Here is a 17,023-nt window from a genome sequence, read left to right on the forward strand (position 1 = left end):
AAATATATTGGCGTCAAACTCCGTAGCTTGCTAGCTTGTTTGCGCTGGCTTTCGGAGACTCTTGTTTTGAAAGCGCAGGCGCGATGGAGCGGGACTTTTATTGTGAAGACAGGAACGTCCTCGTGCGGTTGAAATAAAAAAGTATCTTTTTTCCTTCACACTTTTGATTGATTGATTGGAACTTTTATTATTAGATTGCACAGTACAGTACATATTCCGTACAATTGACCACTAAATGGTAACACCCGAATAAGTTTTTCAACTTGTTTTTGTCAGGTCATGTGACCACCTGGCTCTGTTTGATTGGTCCAACGTCACCAGTGACTGCATCTGATTGGTGGAACGGAGTGAAACGTCACCAGTAAGGCAGGCACTTTGAAGGTCTGTCTGACAGACCAAAACAAACAAAGCCTGCATTAACAGATCGATAAAAATTAGTAGCGAGTAGCGAGCTGAATGTAGATAAAAGTAGCGGAGTAAAAGTAGCGTTCCTTCTCTATAAATATACTTAAGTAAAAGTAAAAGTATGTTGCATTAAAACTACTCTTAGAAGTACAATTTATCCCAAAAGTTACTCAAGTAGATGTAACGGAGTAAATGTAGCGCGTTACTACCCACCTCTGCATATATAGCAGCTGAGATAGGCTCCAGCACCCCCTGCGACCCCAAAAAGGACAAGCGGTAGAAAATGGATACATATATATATATATATATATTGCATTCTATTTTAGTTCCGCTATTAATTTTACAACCCCCTGGCGCTGTTTTGTACTGTTTTTGTACTTATTTTGATCATTATTATTTATTTGCTTGTATTTAAATGTTGCATATTATAAATAAAGATCTATAAAAAAATTAAAAGTAAAAAGATGTGTGTCGTTTACTTCCTGCCTACACAATGAGGTGGATCCGTGAGGGCAGTGATTGGCCTAAATCAGAAGCACCGCCCCAAACACTAAACTAACCAATCACATGCCCTGTTGCTGGCACACGTGACAAGGGCTGGGCGGGGAACGCGCAAAATTTGAACGTTAACCGGAAATGAAGAAGGACCGCGACAGAGAGTCTTCTTTTATATGTTAAAGTGTGTCAGTCAATGATTAGAAACGGCGGAATACTTACATGGACGTGTTGTGAGTTGACCTACGCTTTGACTTTTTACGTTTAGGAGTAACAATATCTGAGTGTATGTCGAGTAGTTGGCGTTAGCTAACCAACTAGCTAGCATGGATGTGTTATTTACATGACGTCATCGTGGGTTAATCAAACTAAAGGTTGAATTTTATCGCTACAAAGTTTAACTGGGTTAAGGAAATGTTGAAGTTCAAGTACGTGAACCAGGGAAGCCTGAAAACGGTGCCGACCTCCGCGGACGCCATCACCGTCCGCAGCTCCAGACTCAACCAGCTGTTGCAGGTAAAACCTCCAGGAGCGAACACCATCAATGTGGATCAAAGTTGTCACGAGAGACAAAAAGACAGTGACGTGTTTCCTTCCCCCAGGGTCGAGTCAGCCTGTGTGGCCAACAGGGAGGACGGTGTTTGGGTCGGGAAGAGTTCTTGGACTCCTTGCTGCTGCTGTACCAAGAATGCACATCATCAGAGCTCATGAAGATTCAGCATGTGGCCAACTTTGTCAACAAGTGTAAGCATGGATGTTTTACACTTTGGGAGGGGAGACGGCACATTTTTGGTTCAAATATACTAAGCCGATAATACCAATACTTTTAACTAGGGGTGTAACGATACACAAACATTTCAGTTTGGTACGTAACTCGGTTGAGAGGACACGGTTCGGTTCATTTTCACTACAGTAAGAAAACAACAAAATAAACATTTTTGGGTTATTCATTTACCAAATTTGCAAAATCTTCCATCCATCCATCCATTTTCTACAATTGTAGCACAATATTTTAATTTTTCCGTTGCATCTGTTTTATAGTTTTTATGAGAGTAATTTCCAGTGTTGGGTTAATTGCTGAAAACCAGTAACTAGTTACAGTTAGGGATGTCCCGATCCGATATTTGGATCGGATCGGCCGCCGATATTTGCCAAAAAATGCGTATCGGCAAGGCATGGGAAAATGCCGATCCAGATCCAGTTTTTAAAAAAAAACCCGGTCCGTGTTTTCCAAAGCACCGATTTAAATAATACATTCCACTTTTCTGCTGCTCCCTAATTTCCGTTCCGCATTTTCCAGCACACCTTCAACACATCCACAGGTCTGTGGATTCTCACGCAGTTGCTTTTAGCTGCTGGCATTACACGACAGGCTCTTCCCACTCTTTTCTGTGTCTCCCTCTCACAGACAGCAAGCGCACCTTCTTACACACGTCACATACGTATACGTCCTCTCCCAGCAGAGAGGTAGCAGCATGGCTAACGTTAGCTGTGATGCTAACGCAGCTGTGTGACCAACGTTCCCTCTGCGCACTGCTCAAACGTCCTCTGCGCATAGCAATTATATGCCACGCACAAAATCAAATAAAAAAATAAGCGCATAACAAATTTCGACACACGGACACGACAGAGAAAACCGTTTTCGTCATCATTGTTCAAATATTGTAACGTCTGTCGAGACGCTTATCTCCATTCGGTGCCACACGTCCACACCATCAAAATGCCGAGGCAAAAATTTCCAGATCAACACCGTATGAAAAAATGAGTGATTTTTTTAGTTGTGATTTCCTTCTCTGCATGAAAGTTTAAAAGTAGCATATATTAATGCAGTATGAAGAAGACTGTTTTAATGTAGACGAATGTTTTAATGTAGAAATGCAAGCCTTGAAAGAAAAGTTTGAAAATCAAGACTACATTTCCTGCAAATGGGTGCATTTCTACCCTATATTTGAACTTTAGATTTATTCTCATATCAAACTCTTTTGGCTGTCTTTTTGACACTTGCATCCGGCGCCTGTGTTGATCAACTTGACATGCATTTGCATCACTGAACTCTGCTACATACAACACACAAAAACAAAGATATGTTTCAAAGGGCCAATTTATTTCAGGCCAGAACAAATTGACAAAACTGTTTTAAATAGCTGCAACATAACATACATAAGTAACAAACAGCATAATAACAACATAGCTGTAAACCTGGCTTCACCTAAGGAAGGCACACATGACTTACACAAAGCCTAACCAGGCAGATTTGAATTGTTGTTTTGGACAGTAGACGGGATCTTTGATCCAAGACACAACTTACATTTAACTAAAATGTTCTTTTCTTTGTGCTCGACACAAAAAAAAAGAAGTGAGAATATTTTCATGTTAAGACACTCGAGTCGACTGCGGCTCCGTTGTTAGTAAACACAGACACGCCCCCCTCCCCTCCCCACACCCACACACAGAGCGCGCCTCCGGCTTGTGACACAAAAACATTCAGAAGGACGACACCGCAGCGCTCCAATAAAACACACTCAGATCTTCTGTTTCTAGCCGATACTACATAAAAAATAACGTAAAATAACACAGTAACGCATCATGTAGTAACGGTAACTGAGTTACTGAATATAAACAATAACGCGTTAGATTACTAGTTAGTGCCTAAACTAACGGCGTTACAGTTAGTCCCAACACTGGTAATTTCTATGGACTTGGTCATTGTTTGACGACAACCTTTTCTTTTGTCATTGTTTACTGTTGTTATAGTTTATATATTTTCTCATATATATATTTTTGTGAAAAGTTCAACTGATTTGTCTGTACCACAGGTGGTGCTACTATCTTAGAAAAAAGTGCACATAATCAGAAAAAGTTGCTTTATAGTTATCTTAAATAATAACCAACAACTAGGATACCTGACTGTGTCATTGACACCAGTCAAGCAATTGATATAAACACAAAGTACTGTTGTTATCAATCCCTGCAGTTGTTTTGTTAAAATGTACATCTTCTATTTTCTGGGTGTGTTTGACAGTTTCCGACGTGGTCTCCGAGCTCCAGGCCTTGCAGCCTGGCCTCCATGACTTCGAGGTGCGTGCAGTGGTGGGCCGCGGTCGCTTCGGCAATGTCCAAGTGGTACGGGAGAAGGTCACGGGCGATGTTTGTGCCCTGAAAGTCATGGAGAAGACAGTGTTGCGCTCTCAAGAACACGTAAGAAATTGTTCATTTTCTCTTCTAGTTGTTATTTCTGATAAGAGAACACATGCTGTTCTCGTTTTGCAGCTAAAAAATATCGAGTTTAGTTGGGTTTTGTTATTGCAAAAATACTTCAAAGTAAAACATTTAGTTGATGACAATAATAATACCTTTTAATTGTAATGTACTTTATATTTCTGGGGTCTCAAAGTGCTACAGAAGGGAGAGAATTAAAAAAAAGTACGTTAAAAGAAGAAACCTTAAAAGACATTTAGCAAATAGATAGGTTTTTAGGTTTTCTTTAAAACAGATGTAGAAAGTGTTGCAGGGAGGGTAATCTAGGGATTTACCTATTTATGCTTGGTTAAAGGTTAATAATGGAATATACAGTGGGGCAAAAAAGTATTTAGTCAGCCACCGATTGTGCAAGTTCTCCCACTTAAAATGATGACAGAGGTCTGTAATTTTCATCATAGGTACACTTCAACTGTGAGAGACTGAATGTGGAAAAAAAATCCAGGAATTCACATTGTAGGATTTTTAAAGAATTTATTTGTAAATTATGGTGGAAAATAAGTATTTGGTCACTTCAAACAAGAAAGATCTCTGGCTCTCACAGACCTGTAACTTCTTCTTTAAGAAGCTCTTCTGTCCTCCACTCGTTACCTGTATTAATGGCACCTGTTTGAACTTGTTATCTGTATAAAAGACACCTGTCCACAGCCTCAAACAGTCAGACTCCAAACTCCACTATGGCCAAGACCAAAGAGCTGTCGAAGGACACCAGGAAAATAAATGTAGACCTGCACCAGACTGTGAAGAGTGAATCTACAATAGGCAAGCAGCTTGGTGTGAAAAAATCAACTGTGGGAGCAATTATCAGAAAATGGAAGACATACAAGACCACTGATAATCTCTCTCGATCTGGGGCTCCACGCAAGATCTCATCCCGTGGGGTCAAAATGATCATGAGAACGGTGAGCAAAAATCCCAGAACCACACGGGGGGATCTGGTGAATGACCTGCAGAGAGCTGGGACCAAAGTAACAAAGGTTACCATCAGTTACACACTACGCCGACAGGGAATCAAATCCTGCAGTGCCAGACGTGTCCCCCTGCTTAAGCCAGTGCATGTCCAGGCCCGTCTGAAGTTTGCCAGAGAGCACATGGATGATACAGCAGAGGATTGGGAGAATGTCATGTGGTCAGATGAAATCAAAATAGAACTTTTTGGTATAAACTCAACTTGTCGTGTTTGGAGGAAGAAGAATACTGAGTTGCATCCCAAGAACACCACACCTACTGTGAAGCATGGGGGTGGAAACATCATGCTTTGGGGCTGTTTTTCTGCTAAGGGGACAGGCCGACTGATCCGTGTTAAGGAAAGAATGAATGGGGCCATGTATCGTGAGATTTTGAGCCAAAACCTCCTTCCATCAGTGAGAGCTTTGAAGATGAAACGTGGCTGGGTCTTCCAGCATGACAATGATCCCAAACACACCGCCCGGGCAATGAAGGAGTGGCTCCGTAAGAAGCATTTGAAAGTCCTGAAGTGGCCTAGCCAGTCTCCAGACTTCAACCCCATAGAAAATCTGTGGAGGGAGTTGAAAGTCTGTGTTGCTCGGCGACAGCCCCAAAACATCACTGCTCTCGAGAAGATATGCATGGAGGAATGGGCCAAAATACCAGCTACTGTGTGTGCAAACCTGGTAAAGACCTATAGTAATCGTTTGACCTCTGTTATTGCCAACAAAGGTTATATTACAAAGTATTGAGTTGAATTTTTGTTATTGACCAAATACTTATTTTCCACCATAATTTACAAATAAATTCTTTAAAAATCCTACAATGTGAATTCCTGGATTTTTTTTTCACATTCTGTCTCTCACCGTTGAAGTGTACCTATGATTACAGACCTCTGTCATCATTTTAAGTGGGAGAACTTGCACAATTGGTGGCTGACTAAGTACTTTTTTGCCCCACTGTATGTGTGTAGATTAAATATGTATGTTATATTTGGAATATACAAAAACAACCCACAGACAACGCTGATTAGGTACTCTCTATTGGTTATGGTTCTGAATCAAAATACATTGCACCAAATTGTTGGAGATAATATAAATACATTATACATTTACAGTACATGTACAGTCAAAAGGAACATATGCATTATACATATAATGGAAGTGATTGTTATGAATTCAGGGGAGCGGACCCACACTGTGTATTGAAATACTCAGATACATAATTAGCTGCTGACAGTTTGACCAAAAATAGTGTCAGTCATACAGGATCGGTGTTTGTGATCGACAATAAAATACATAAATCGGCAACGGGCGATGACTTTTTCAGGAAATACGGCCGATCGATCTGCACACCCCTGCAGTTTGTTCTTGAGCAACTTGAGCAAGGCACTGAACCTCCAGGGTGCAACACTGTTTGTATATCCCATCTCTTTTTGCTTATACCAGGGGTGCTCATTACGTCGATCGCGATCTACCGGTCGATCTCGGAGGGTGTGTCAGTCGATCACCAGCCAGGCATTAAAAAAATAGTCCTAAAAATGAGCGATCATAAATCTTTTCTATGACGTCACTTTCGTCACTTGATTGAGATTCACGGCACCCGAGGGTCTTCTGAGATGACGCTGGATGCTGCCAGCTCATTAAAATTACCGACTGGAAGGCGAGAAACACTTTATTTCAACAGACTCTGACGCCGTACCTGTCGTCAAAACTCCAAAGACCGACTGCACAGTTGCACAATAAAAGCTCTGCTTCATCCTGCCTGCGCTACCAAAATAAGAGTCTCAGAAAGCTGGCGTGCACAAGCTAGCAAGCTACGGAGTTTGCCGACAATGTATTTCTTGTAAAGTGTATACAAAGGAGTACGGAAGCTGGACAAATAAGATGCCAAAAACCAACCACTTTCATGTGGTATTGGACAGAAAGGAGGACTTTTTTTCTCCTCCATTCGAAAATGCGGACGTTATCATCACCACTGTCTGATTCCAATCAATGCAAGTCATCAGAATCAGGTAATACACCAACTTATATTCTTGTCTTCATGAAAGAAAGGAATCTATATGTGTTAAACATGCTTGTATTATCTTTAACCACCTTTAAGTTGTTAACAATATTAACTATATTTGTTAAACATGCTTGTATTATCTTTAAACACCTTTAAGTTGTTAACAATATTAACTATATGTGTTAAACATGCTTGTTTTATCTTTAACCACCTTTAAGTTGTTAACAATATTAACTATATGTGTTAAACATGCTTGTATTATCTTTAACCACCTTTAAGTTGTTAACAATATTAACTATATGTGTTAAACATGCTTGTTTTATCTTTAAACACCTTTAAGTTGTTAACAATATTAACTATTTGTGTTAAACATGCTTGTATTATTTTTAACCACCTTTAACTTGTAAACAATATTAACTATATGTGTTAAACATGCTTGCATTATCTTTAAACACCTTTAACTTGTTAACAATATTAACTATATGTGTTAAACATACTTGTATTATCATTAAACACCTTTAATGTATTAACAATATTAACTATATGTGTTAAACATGCTTGCATTATCATTAAACACCTTTAACTTGTTAACAAAAACATATATTTCATAAATAAGTAAATATAAATAATATATATGAATGAGGTAGATCCCCACGACTTGATCAATTGAAAAGTAGCTCGCCTGCAGAAAAAGTGTGAGCACCCCTGGCTTATACCATGCGTGACTGCATGCGAGCTGGTGTGGTGTAATAGAATGTAATGTGTGGTAAAAAATGGAGTTTGGGTTTCAATGAATATAACAGAGAGGAAGCGCTGTCGATAGCTGCGATCAGATGAAATCCCGCTGGAGGATGCTGTGGAGTTACCCCTCAACCGAGTTACATCACTTCACAGCAGCGCTCTGTGATGGCATGTGACTAATCCGACAGATCTCAGACAGAATAGAACATGAGTGGTGACAGAAAGAGAAGTGAAGTGAGCAATAGAAAGAGCAACAGCCAAGTGCAAAGAAATGTTTTCGTCACACAATAAATCCATTGTCGAACCATTTCAAATGAACTCTTGCCAATAAAAGCAGCTGGAGTAGAGGGTAATTGAGGCTATAATCTCCTCAGGGTAATTGTTATCTTTCAATCTTTCCCGATGTTGGGGTTGCAAAATGAAAAATAAAAGGTTTTAATTTCAACAAATGCACATTAACTATACAACCCCTGGCAAAAAACGATGGAATCACCAGACATGGAGGATGTTATTCAGTTGAGAACAACATTACAGTCCTTTAAATGGCAATGTTTTGGCTTTGAGAAACACTAAAAGAAACCAAAAAAATAGTGTTTTAAATCAAGAGAAAACCATTATGGAATCATGTCTGCTGCGTTCGACACCGTCGACCACGCCACCTTAATCACTCGTCTTGAGAACTGTGTGGGCATTAAGGGCGCCGCCCTCAACTGGTTCCGGTCGTACCTAACCGACAGGAGTTTTTGTGTAAAAGTAGACAGTTTTATGTCGTCCACAGCTCCTTTACCACATAGGGTCCCCCAGGGCTCAATCCTTGCCCCAATTTTATTTGCGCTTTACCTTCTCCCCCTTGGTTCTATTTTTAGGAAGTACAGTATTGCATTTCATTTTTATGCCGATGATTGCCAGATTTATTTTCCCATGGCACAAAATAACACGGTTCAACGTCTTGCACGACATCAAAGTCTGGCTTTCAGCTAACTTTCTGAGCCTAAATGAAGATAAAACAGAAGTTATGTTGTTCGGTCCAAGTCGCTCTCCCTCCCCCAACGTTGACCTCGGCACTCTGACCCCGTATCTCAGCGACTGTGTCACAAACCTGGGTGTAAAGTTCGACTCAGATTTTAAATTCGAAAAACAAATCAGCAGCGTCGTTCAAAAAAGCTTTTATCAATCACGCCAAATAGCGAAAGTGAAACCGCTTCTATCAGGACATGATCTTGAGAAATTAATCCACGCCTTTATCTCGACTCGTCTTGACTACTGCAATGCCCTGTATGTTGGCATTAGCCAGGCCTCCCTCGCTCGCCTGCAGCTCGTGCAGAACTCTGCTGCTCGTCTGCTAACACAGACCCGCAGACGTGAGCACATCACCCCTATTTTAGCGTCCCTTCACTGGCTCCCTGTGCGTTACCGAATCAATTTTAAACTCCTTATATTTGTTTTTAAATGTCTAAACAACCTCGCGCCAACCTATCTCTCCGACCTCCTTCAGCCTTACTGCCCCACCCGATCCTTAAGATCAGCCGATCAGCTGCTGTTGACGGTCCCTGACACAAGGCTGAAGCTTAGAGGTGACAGAGCTTTCGCCGTTGCTGCTCCCAAGCTCTGGAACGACCTACCCCTGAGTGTTAGACAAGCCTCCTCTCTTCCTGTTTTTAAATCTCTCTTAAAAACATGCTTTTATTCCATGGCTTTTAACACTGAGTGATATCCATCCTGCAATGGCGCCCCATAATACACCTGCTGTGAACCTGTTTTTATGTTTTTATTTATTCTATTTTAATTATTTATTTTTTATCGTGTTCTGTTTGTGTTGTGTTGTGTTTGCTCGGTACTCGTTTTATCTTTTAACCTGTTCATTGTACAGCACTTTGGCTACCCCTGTAGTAAATTTTAAATGTGCTTTATAAATAAAGTTGATTTGATTTGATGAAAAACAAACGAACAAAAAAACCCACAAACACACTACTATTACATTGTTGCACCACCTCTGGCTTTTATAACAGCTGGCAGTCTCTGAGGCATGGACTTAACAAGTGTTAAACTCTCCATCAATCTCGTTCCAACATTTCCTGATTGCTGTTGTCAGATCAGCTTTGCAGGTTGGAGTCTTGTCATAGATCACTTTCTTTCGTTTCCACCAGAGATTTTCAATTGGATTGAGATTAGGGATGTCCCAATCCGATATTTGGATCGGATCGGCTGCCGATATTTGCCAAAAATTGCGTATCGGCAAGGCATGGGAAAATGCCGATCCAGATCCAGTTTAAAAAAAAACTCCGGTCCGTGTTTTCCAACGCACCGATTTAAATAATACATTCCACTTTTCTGCTGCTCCGTAATTTCCGTTCCGCATTTTCCAGCACACCTTCAACACATCCACAATTCTCACGCAGTTGCTTTTAGCTTCTGGCATTACACGACAGGCTCTTCTCACTCTTTCCTGTGTCTCCCTCTCACAGACAGCGAGCGCACCTTCTTACACACGTCACATACTGTACGTATACGTCCTCTCCCAGCAGAGAGCGAGGTAGCGGCATGGCTAACGTTAGCTGTGATGCTAGCGCAGCCGCGAAGGTGCGCGCCTGCTCAAGCGTCCTCTGCGCACGGCAAATCTATGCCACGCACAAAATCAAATAAAAAAATAAGCGCATAACAATTTTCGACACACGGACACGACAGAGACAACAGTTTTCGTCATCATTGTTCAAATATTGTGACGTCTGTCGAGACGCTTATCTCCATTCAGTGCCACACGTCCACACCATCAATTTCCACATCAACACCGTATGAAAAAATTTGTGATTTTTTTAGTTGTGATTTCCTTCTCTGCATGAAAGTTTAAAAGTAGCATATATTAATGCAGTATGAAGAAGAATGTTTTAACGTAGACATGCAAGCCTTGAAAGAACATTTTGAAAATCAAGACTACATTTCCTGCAAATGGGTGCATTTCTACCCTATATTTTAACTTTAGATTTATTCTCATATCAAACTCTTTTGGCTGTCTTTTTGACACTTACATCAGGCGCCCCCCTCCACACCCTGGATTATAAATCATGTAAATAATTCAATGTGATTATCTTGTGTGATGACTGTATTATGATGATAGTATATATCTGATAGTATATATCTGTATCATGAATCAATTTAAGTGGACCCCGACTTAAACAAGTTGAAAAACTTATTGGGGTGTTACCATTTAGTGGTCAATTGTACGGAATATGTACTTCACTGTGCAACCTACTAATAAAAGTCTCAATCAATCAATCAAAACACATAGAATCATCATACTGCTGTGATTATATGCATCAAGTGTTCATTCAAGGCTAAGGCAAAATATCAAAATATATATTGTGTATCGCAATATGGCCTTAAAATATCGCAATATTAAAAAAAGGCCATATCGCCCAGCCCTAGTTCAATGATGCCATTTCTGTTTGTCTATTTTGTGTTTATCCTTGAATAAACAGGTCAGTTTCTTGTTACCAACCATTGTGTATTATTCAAACTCCCCTAATTCAGCTGGCTAGTTGTTATCAAGAGTACTAAAACCCTTTTCAACATGATTCTGACAACTAAGTAGGCTAAATAACTTTAAACTTTAATACATGCTCGGATAGGCCAGTATCGGTCAGTATTGGTATCGGTCAGTATCGGTATTGGATCGGAAATGCAAAAACAATATCGATATCTGATCGGAAGTGCAAAAACCTGGATCGGGAGATCCCTAATTGAGATCCAGACCATTTGCAGGCCATGACATTGACTTTATATATCGTTCTTCCAGGAAAGTTTTTTTCTCTATGGCAAGATGCCTTGTCATCTTGAAAAATGATGATCATCATAAATGATACATCCCCAAACATCTTTTCCATTGATGGAATAAGAAAAGTGTTCAAAACGTGTGTGTTTATTAAAGATGTAACGACAGTTCCATTACCAGACATGCAGTCCCATATCATCAATGACTGTGGACATGTTTTCTTTAGGCAGTCGTCTTCATAAATGTCATTCCATCCATCCATCCATCCATCTTCTTCCGCTTATCTGAGGTTGGGTCGCGTCATTGTAATGCCACCAAACAAAAGTTCCAGCATCATCACCTTTCCTAATGCAGATTCACGATTCATCACTGAATAAGACTTTTCTCCAGTCATCCATAGTCCACTGCTGTTCCTTAGCCCATTGGAACCTTGTTTTTTGTTTACATGTTAATGACGGCTTTCGTTGAGCTTTTCTTTATTTAAATCCAGTTTGATCACAGACAGTGGCTCCAGTTTCTATTATCCCTTTGTTCGTCATTTGTTTTGCTGTGCATTTTTTGTTTTCAAGACATATAGCTTTAAGTTTTCTGCCCTGTGTTTCCCTTGATTGATTGATTGAAACTTTTATTAGTCGATTGCACAGTACAGTACATATTGCGTACAATTGACCACTAAATGGTAACACCTGAATAAGTTTTTCAACTTGTTTAAGTCAGGGTCCACGTTATTCAATTCATTCTTGCTTTACCACTATGCTTGCCTTTTACAACCTTCCCATGATGTTTGTACTAGGTCCCAATTTTAGACACAACTGACTGTGAACAATTAACATCTTTTGGAACATTGCGCAATGATTATCATTCTTTGAATAAGTTTGATAATCCTCTCCTTTGTTTCAATAGGGCAGGGCCGACATCCGGGCAACTGAGCTACATACGGGTTCTTCGAGCCATAGCAACCTGACTGGCGTTGAAAACAAACCGTCGCCATTACCGGTACTCTTTAACCTGTCGACCTGCGCTGATTAAACCCGTCATTCTGCCTCCAAAATGCCAAAAAACTGTGTTGTTTTTGGTTGTGCAAACCACAACTGGGAACAGGGAAAACAAAGGTCGTATTTTGTTCTGCCAAAGTGTGCTAAAAGCCCACAGAGACGAGACAAATGGCTCGCAGCTTTACAGCGGGAAAACGAGGACGGTTCTCACTGGAGTCCCCCAAAATCCCGGGTCGTGTGTTCGGATCACTTCGTTTCTGGTAAATATAAGGAGCAAAAATCCACCTTCTTAACCACAACTTGGCTATACCGTCCATGCTAATGTTGAACCTGTTGAATTTTTACTGAATAACGTTCGACAGCTGAAGTTGTTGTTGTTGCACAACAATAACATACGGTATAAAGGCTATTTCCAGTAATTCAGCAAATAATAAATCATAATACTGAACTGAATTTGAATGAGCTCTCTACAGATATAATAAATATAAAGATACTGGTAGCCACCGTGTCATCCTTATTATCATTTATCAACATACCTTGGGTGATTTAACAATTTTTATGTGATTTATTCGTTATATAACAACCGACCTGGTGCGCTTGTGAGGTAGACATAAAGATTTCCAAATTCCATGTCCGGCCATTGTGTAGGATTATCAGTCCACGCATCTGCTGGAAGGCGGTGAGGGCAGTCGTTTAATCCAACTACAGAACATTTTAACTCGTATCTTAACCTAGCCTCACTGGAAAGACTATTTACATAATCATACGCCATTTAGAACAGTTTAAAATGCCGTGAAACCTCGTTAAATGCCTTTTCTGTCAATGCTGTGTTCGCTGTGAGCTGGTTTGTTTTCAACGAATTCAATATGGCGACCGGTTGCTAGGGGATTGGCAGGCGGAAGTGACGTAGGTCCGCCCTCGCCTGTTGACATCTCGTGCTGGAGCCATGATTCATGCCAATCCACCTGGTGCAACAGCTCTCCAGGGTGTGAACACTCATTTTTAACTGCAGACTGATGGACAGATTTAATCTGATGCAAGTGTTAGCTTTGAAAATGAAAATGTATAAGGTGATTGTTTCTCAGAATTGATTGATTCCATAAATCTTTGACTGCGAGATTTAAAAATGAAACCGTTACTAACGACCACAATTTACATTCTTGATTGATTTTAGTGTTTCTTAAAGACAAGAAGTTGCCATTTGAAATGACTATAGTTTTGTGTCCTTTCTATTATCTGCTTTTTTCTACAAATTTAAACAAACTGATTAAACATTCTCCAATTTCCAGGGGTTGTATGTCGTTTTATGACTAACATTTTTCGTATCTAAATAATTCAGGTTGTTTTTCACGAAGAGGAGCGGAGGATTCTGTCTTTGAACTGCAGTCCCTGGATCCCACAGCTGTTCTATGCTTTCCAGGATGAGCATCATGTCTACCTGGTGAGACTCTATATCATTTTTTTTTTACCTCAGATGAAGCTCAAGGTTCATGCTAAATGGTCGCAACTTTGACACAATCAACACACATTGTACTGTGTGGATTGCAACCTCCTTGAACAATGTACACCATTATGCAAAACAACTTTTTTTTTTACTTGTTGGCAGTGATGGGCAAGCTACTTGGGAAATGTAGGAAGCTAAGTTACAAGTTACTCTTGATTAAATGTAGCTAAGCTACAGGGAAAGCTATCCCCAGAGAATTGTAGCAAGGTACAGAACAAGCTCCACGGCAAAAGTAGCTTACTACATTAATGCTACATTTACTACTTCTTCAATCTCAGCCTTCATATGACCCTTCTGTTCCTCTGCATTTCTCTTCTGTTTTCCATCAGTTTGAGCCGGTGTCCTTTTCTTTTTTAAGTGACACAGTTAGTCATATGAAGCCCTCTGGTTCTCCTGCAGATGCCCTCCCACCTCGCCTGTTTAAGGAGATACTTGTTACTATTGGATCAAGTGTCCTTAACATTATCAATAGTAGCCTCTCTTCTGGAATAGTTCCAGGAGAGTTTAAACATGCAGTTGTCCGCCCTGGGTTATAAGCCGCGCCTTCAATGAACGGCATATTTCAAAACTTTGTCCACCTATAAGCCGCCCCGTGTTGTAAGCCGCATCTAACTGCGCTAAAGGAATGTCAAAAAAACAGTCAGATAGGTCAGTCAAACTTTAATAATATATTAAAAACCAGCGTGATGTGGGCGCGCATGGAGTCGTATATCAACATGGACGGAGCTGCGTGAAAAAAGCCACCCGGCCTCTTCGCGTAAACTTACCTTAACCACTCGCTCATCTTTTCTTCATCCATCCATCCCTTCGAGTTAGCTTTTATGATGACGCCGGCTGGAAAGGTCTCTTTTGGCAAGGTCTTCCTTTTGAATATCACCATGGGTGGAAGTTTCTGGCCATTAGCATGGCAAGCTAGAACCACAGTGAAGGATGACTTCTCATTCCCTGTGGTGCGAATATTCACCGTACGTGCTCCCGTTGTATCCACAGTGCGGTTCACAGGAATATCAAAAGTCAGTGGAACCTCGTCCATGTTGATAATGTTCTCTGGCCGGATCTTTTTTTCAGCTATCTTGTTTTTACAATATGCACGGAAAGTAGCCAGCTTTTCTTGAAAGTCTTTAGGCAGTTGCTGTGAAATAGTAGTCCGTGTGCGGATGCAGAGATTGCGTCTTTTCATGAACCGGAAACCTGTCGCTCAGTAGGAGCCATTTTGTGGTCTTTACAGATGTAAACACACAAAGGAAATGAAACGTAATATCCGCGCGCTTCTTCTTCTTCTATGGGGGCGGGTGGTTGCTTACAGTAGAAGAAGAAGCGCTTCCTCTTCTATGGGGGCGGGTGCTTACCTTGGCGGTTGCTTGCGTAGAAGAAGAAGCACTTCCTCTTCTACGGGGAAAAAAGATGGCGGCTGTTTACCGTAGTTGCGAGACCGAAACTTTATGAAAATGAATCTTAATATTAATCCATATATAAAGCGCACCGGGTTATAAGCCGCACTGTCAGCTTTTGAGTAAATTTGTGGTTTTTAGGTGCGGCTAATAGTGCGGAAAATACGGTACTTAAATAAAACGAGCCTCGACCCCTCTCTCCTCTCTAACCTCAGACCTATCTCTAATCTTCCATACATTTCCAAAATATTAGAGAAGGTTGTCTACAGTCAGTTGTTGCCCTTCTTAGAGGATAATGGTATCACTGAGCTGTTCCAGTCCGGTTTTAAAGCCCTCCACAGCACAGAGTCAGCGCTTCTAAAAGTTTTTAACGATATCCTCCTGTCCACTGATTCTGGTAAATATGTTGTCCTGGTGCTTTTAGATCTGTCTGCTGCGTTCCACACCGTCGACCACGCCACCTTAATCACTCGTCTTGAGAACTGTGTGGGCATTAAGGGCGCCGCCCTCAACTGGTTCCGGTCGTACATAACCGACAGGAGTTTTTGTGTAAAAGTAGACAGTTTTATGTCGTCCACAGCTCCTTTACCACATGGGGTCCCCCAGGGCTCAATCCTTGCCCCAATCTTATTTGCGCTTTACCTTCTCCCCCTTGGTTCTATTTTTAGGAAGTACAATATTGCATTTCATTTTTACGCCGATGATTGCCAGATTTATTTTCCCATGGCACAAAATAACACGGTTCAACGTCTTATTGACTGCCTGCACGACATCAAAGTCTGGCTTTCAGCTAACTTTCTGAGCCTAAATGAAGATAAAACAGAAGTTATGTTGTTCGGTCCAAGTCGCTCTCCCTCCCCCAACGTTGACCTCGGCACTCTGACCCCGTATCTCAGCGACTGTGTCACAAACCTGGGGGTAAAGTTCGACTCAGATTTTAAATTCGAAAAACAAATCAGCAGCGTCGTTCAAAAAAGCTTTTATCAATTACACCAAATAGCGAAAGTGAAACCGCTTCTATCAGGACATGATCTCGAGAAATTAATCCACGCCTTTATCTCGACTCATCTTGACTACTGCAATGCCCTGTATGTTAACATTAGCCAGGCCTCCCTCGCCCGCCTGCAGCTCGTGCAGAACTCTGCTGCTCGTCTGCTAACACAGACCCGCAGACGTGAGCACATCACCCCTATTTTAGCGTCCCTTCACTGGCTCCCTGTGCGTTATCCAATCAATTTTTAACTCCTTTTATTTGTTTTTAAATGTCGAAACAACCTCGCGCCAACCTATCTCTCCGACCTCCTTCAGCCTTACTGCCCCACCCGATCCTTAAGATCAGCCGATCAGCTGCTGTTGACGGTCCCTGACACAAGGCTGAAGCTTAGAGGTGACAGAGCTTTCGCCGTTGCTGCTCCCAAGCTCTGGAACGACCTACCCCTGAGTGTTAGACAAGCCTCCTCTCTTCCTGTTTTTAAATCTCTCTTAAAAACATACTTTTATTCCATGGCTT

At 41.0% G+C, this 17,023-nt stretch overlaps 1 protein-coding gene across 6 annotated transcripts in view; it reads left to right on the top strand.

The window, feature by feature from the left end:
* The first annotated feature begins 1,047 nt into the window (after window positions 1–1,047).
* The window catches only part of cita (citron rho-interacting serine/threonine kinase a), a 172,567-nt gene continuing 156,591 nt past the window's right edge, over window positions 1,048–17,023 (top strand). For all 6 annotated transcript variants that reach the window (XM_061932779.2, XM_061932781.2, XM_061932782.2 and 3 more), the window contains exons 1-4: window positions 1,048–1,416; window positions 1,503–1,644; window positions 3,923–4,098; window positions 13,958–14,059. In XM_061932779.2, coding sequence (XP_061788763.1) covers window positions 1,315–1,416; window positions 1,503–1,644; window positions 3,923–4,098; window positions 13,958–14,059 — 522 coding nt within the window. In that variant the 5' untranslated portion in view covers window positions 1,048–1,314. The remainder of the gene's footprint in view (window positions 1,417–1,502; window positions 1,645–3,922; window positions 4,099–13,957; window positions 14,060–17,023) is intronic.

Source organism: Nerophis lumbriciformis, linkage group LG38 (assembly GCF_033978685.3).
Source record: "Nerophis lumbriciformis linkage group LG38, RoL_Nlum_v2.1, whole genome shotgun sequence".
Lineage (NCBI taxonomy): Eukaryota > Metazoa > Chordata > Actinopteri > Syngnathiformes > Syngnathidae > Nerophis > Nerophis lumbriciformis.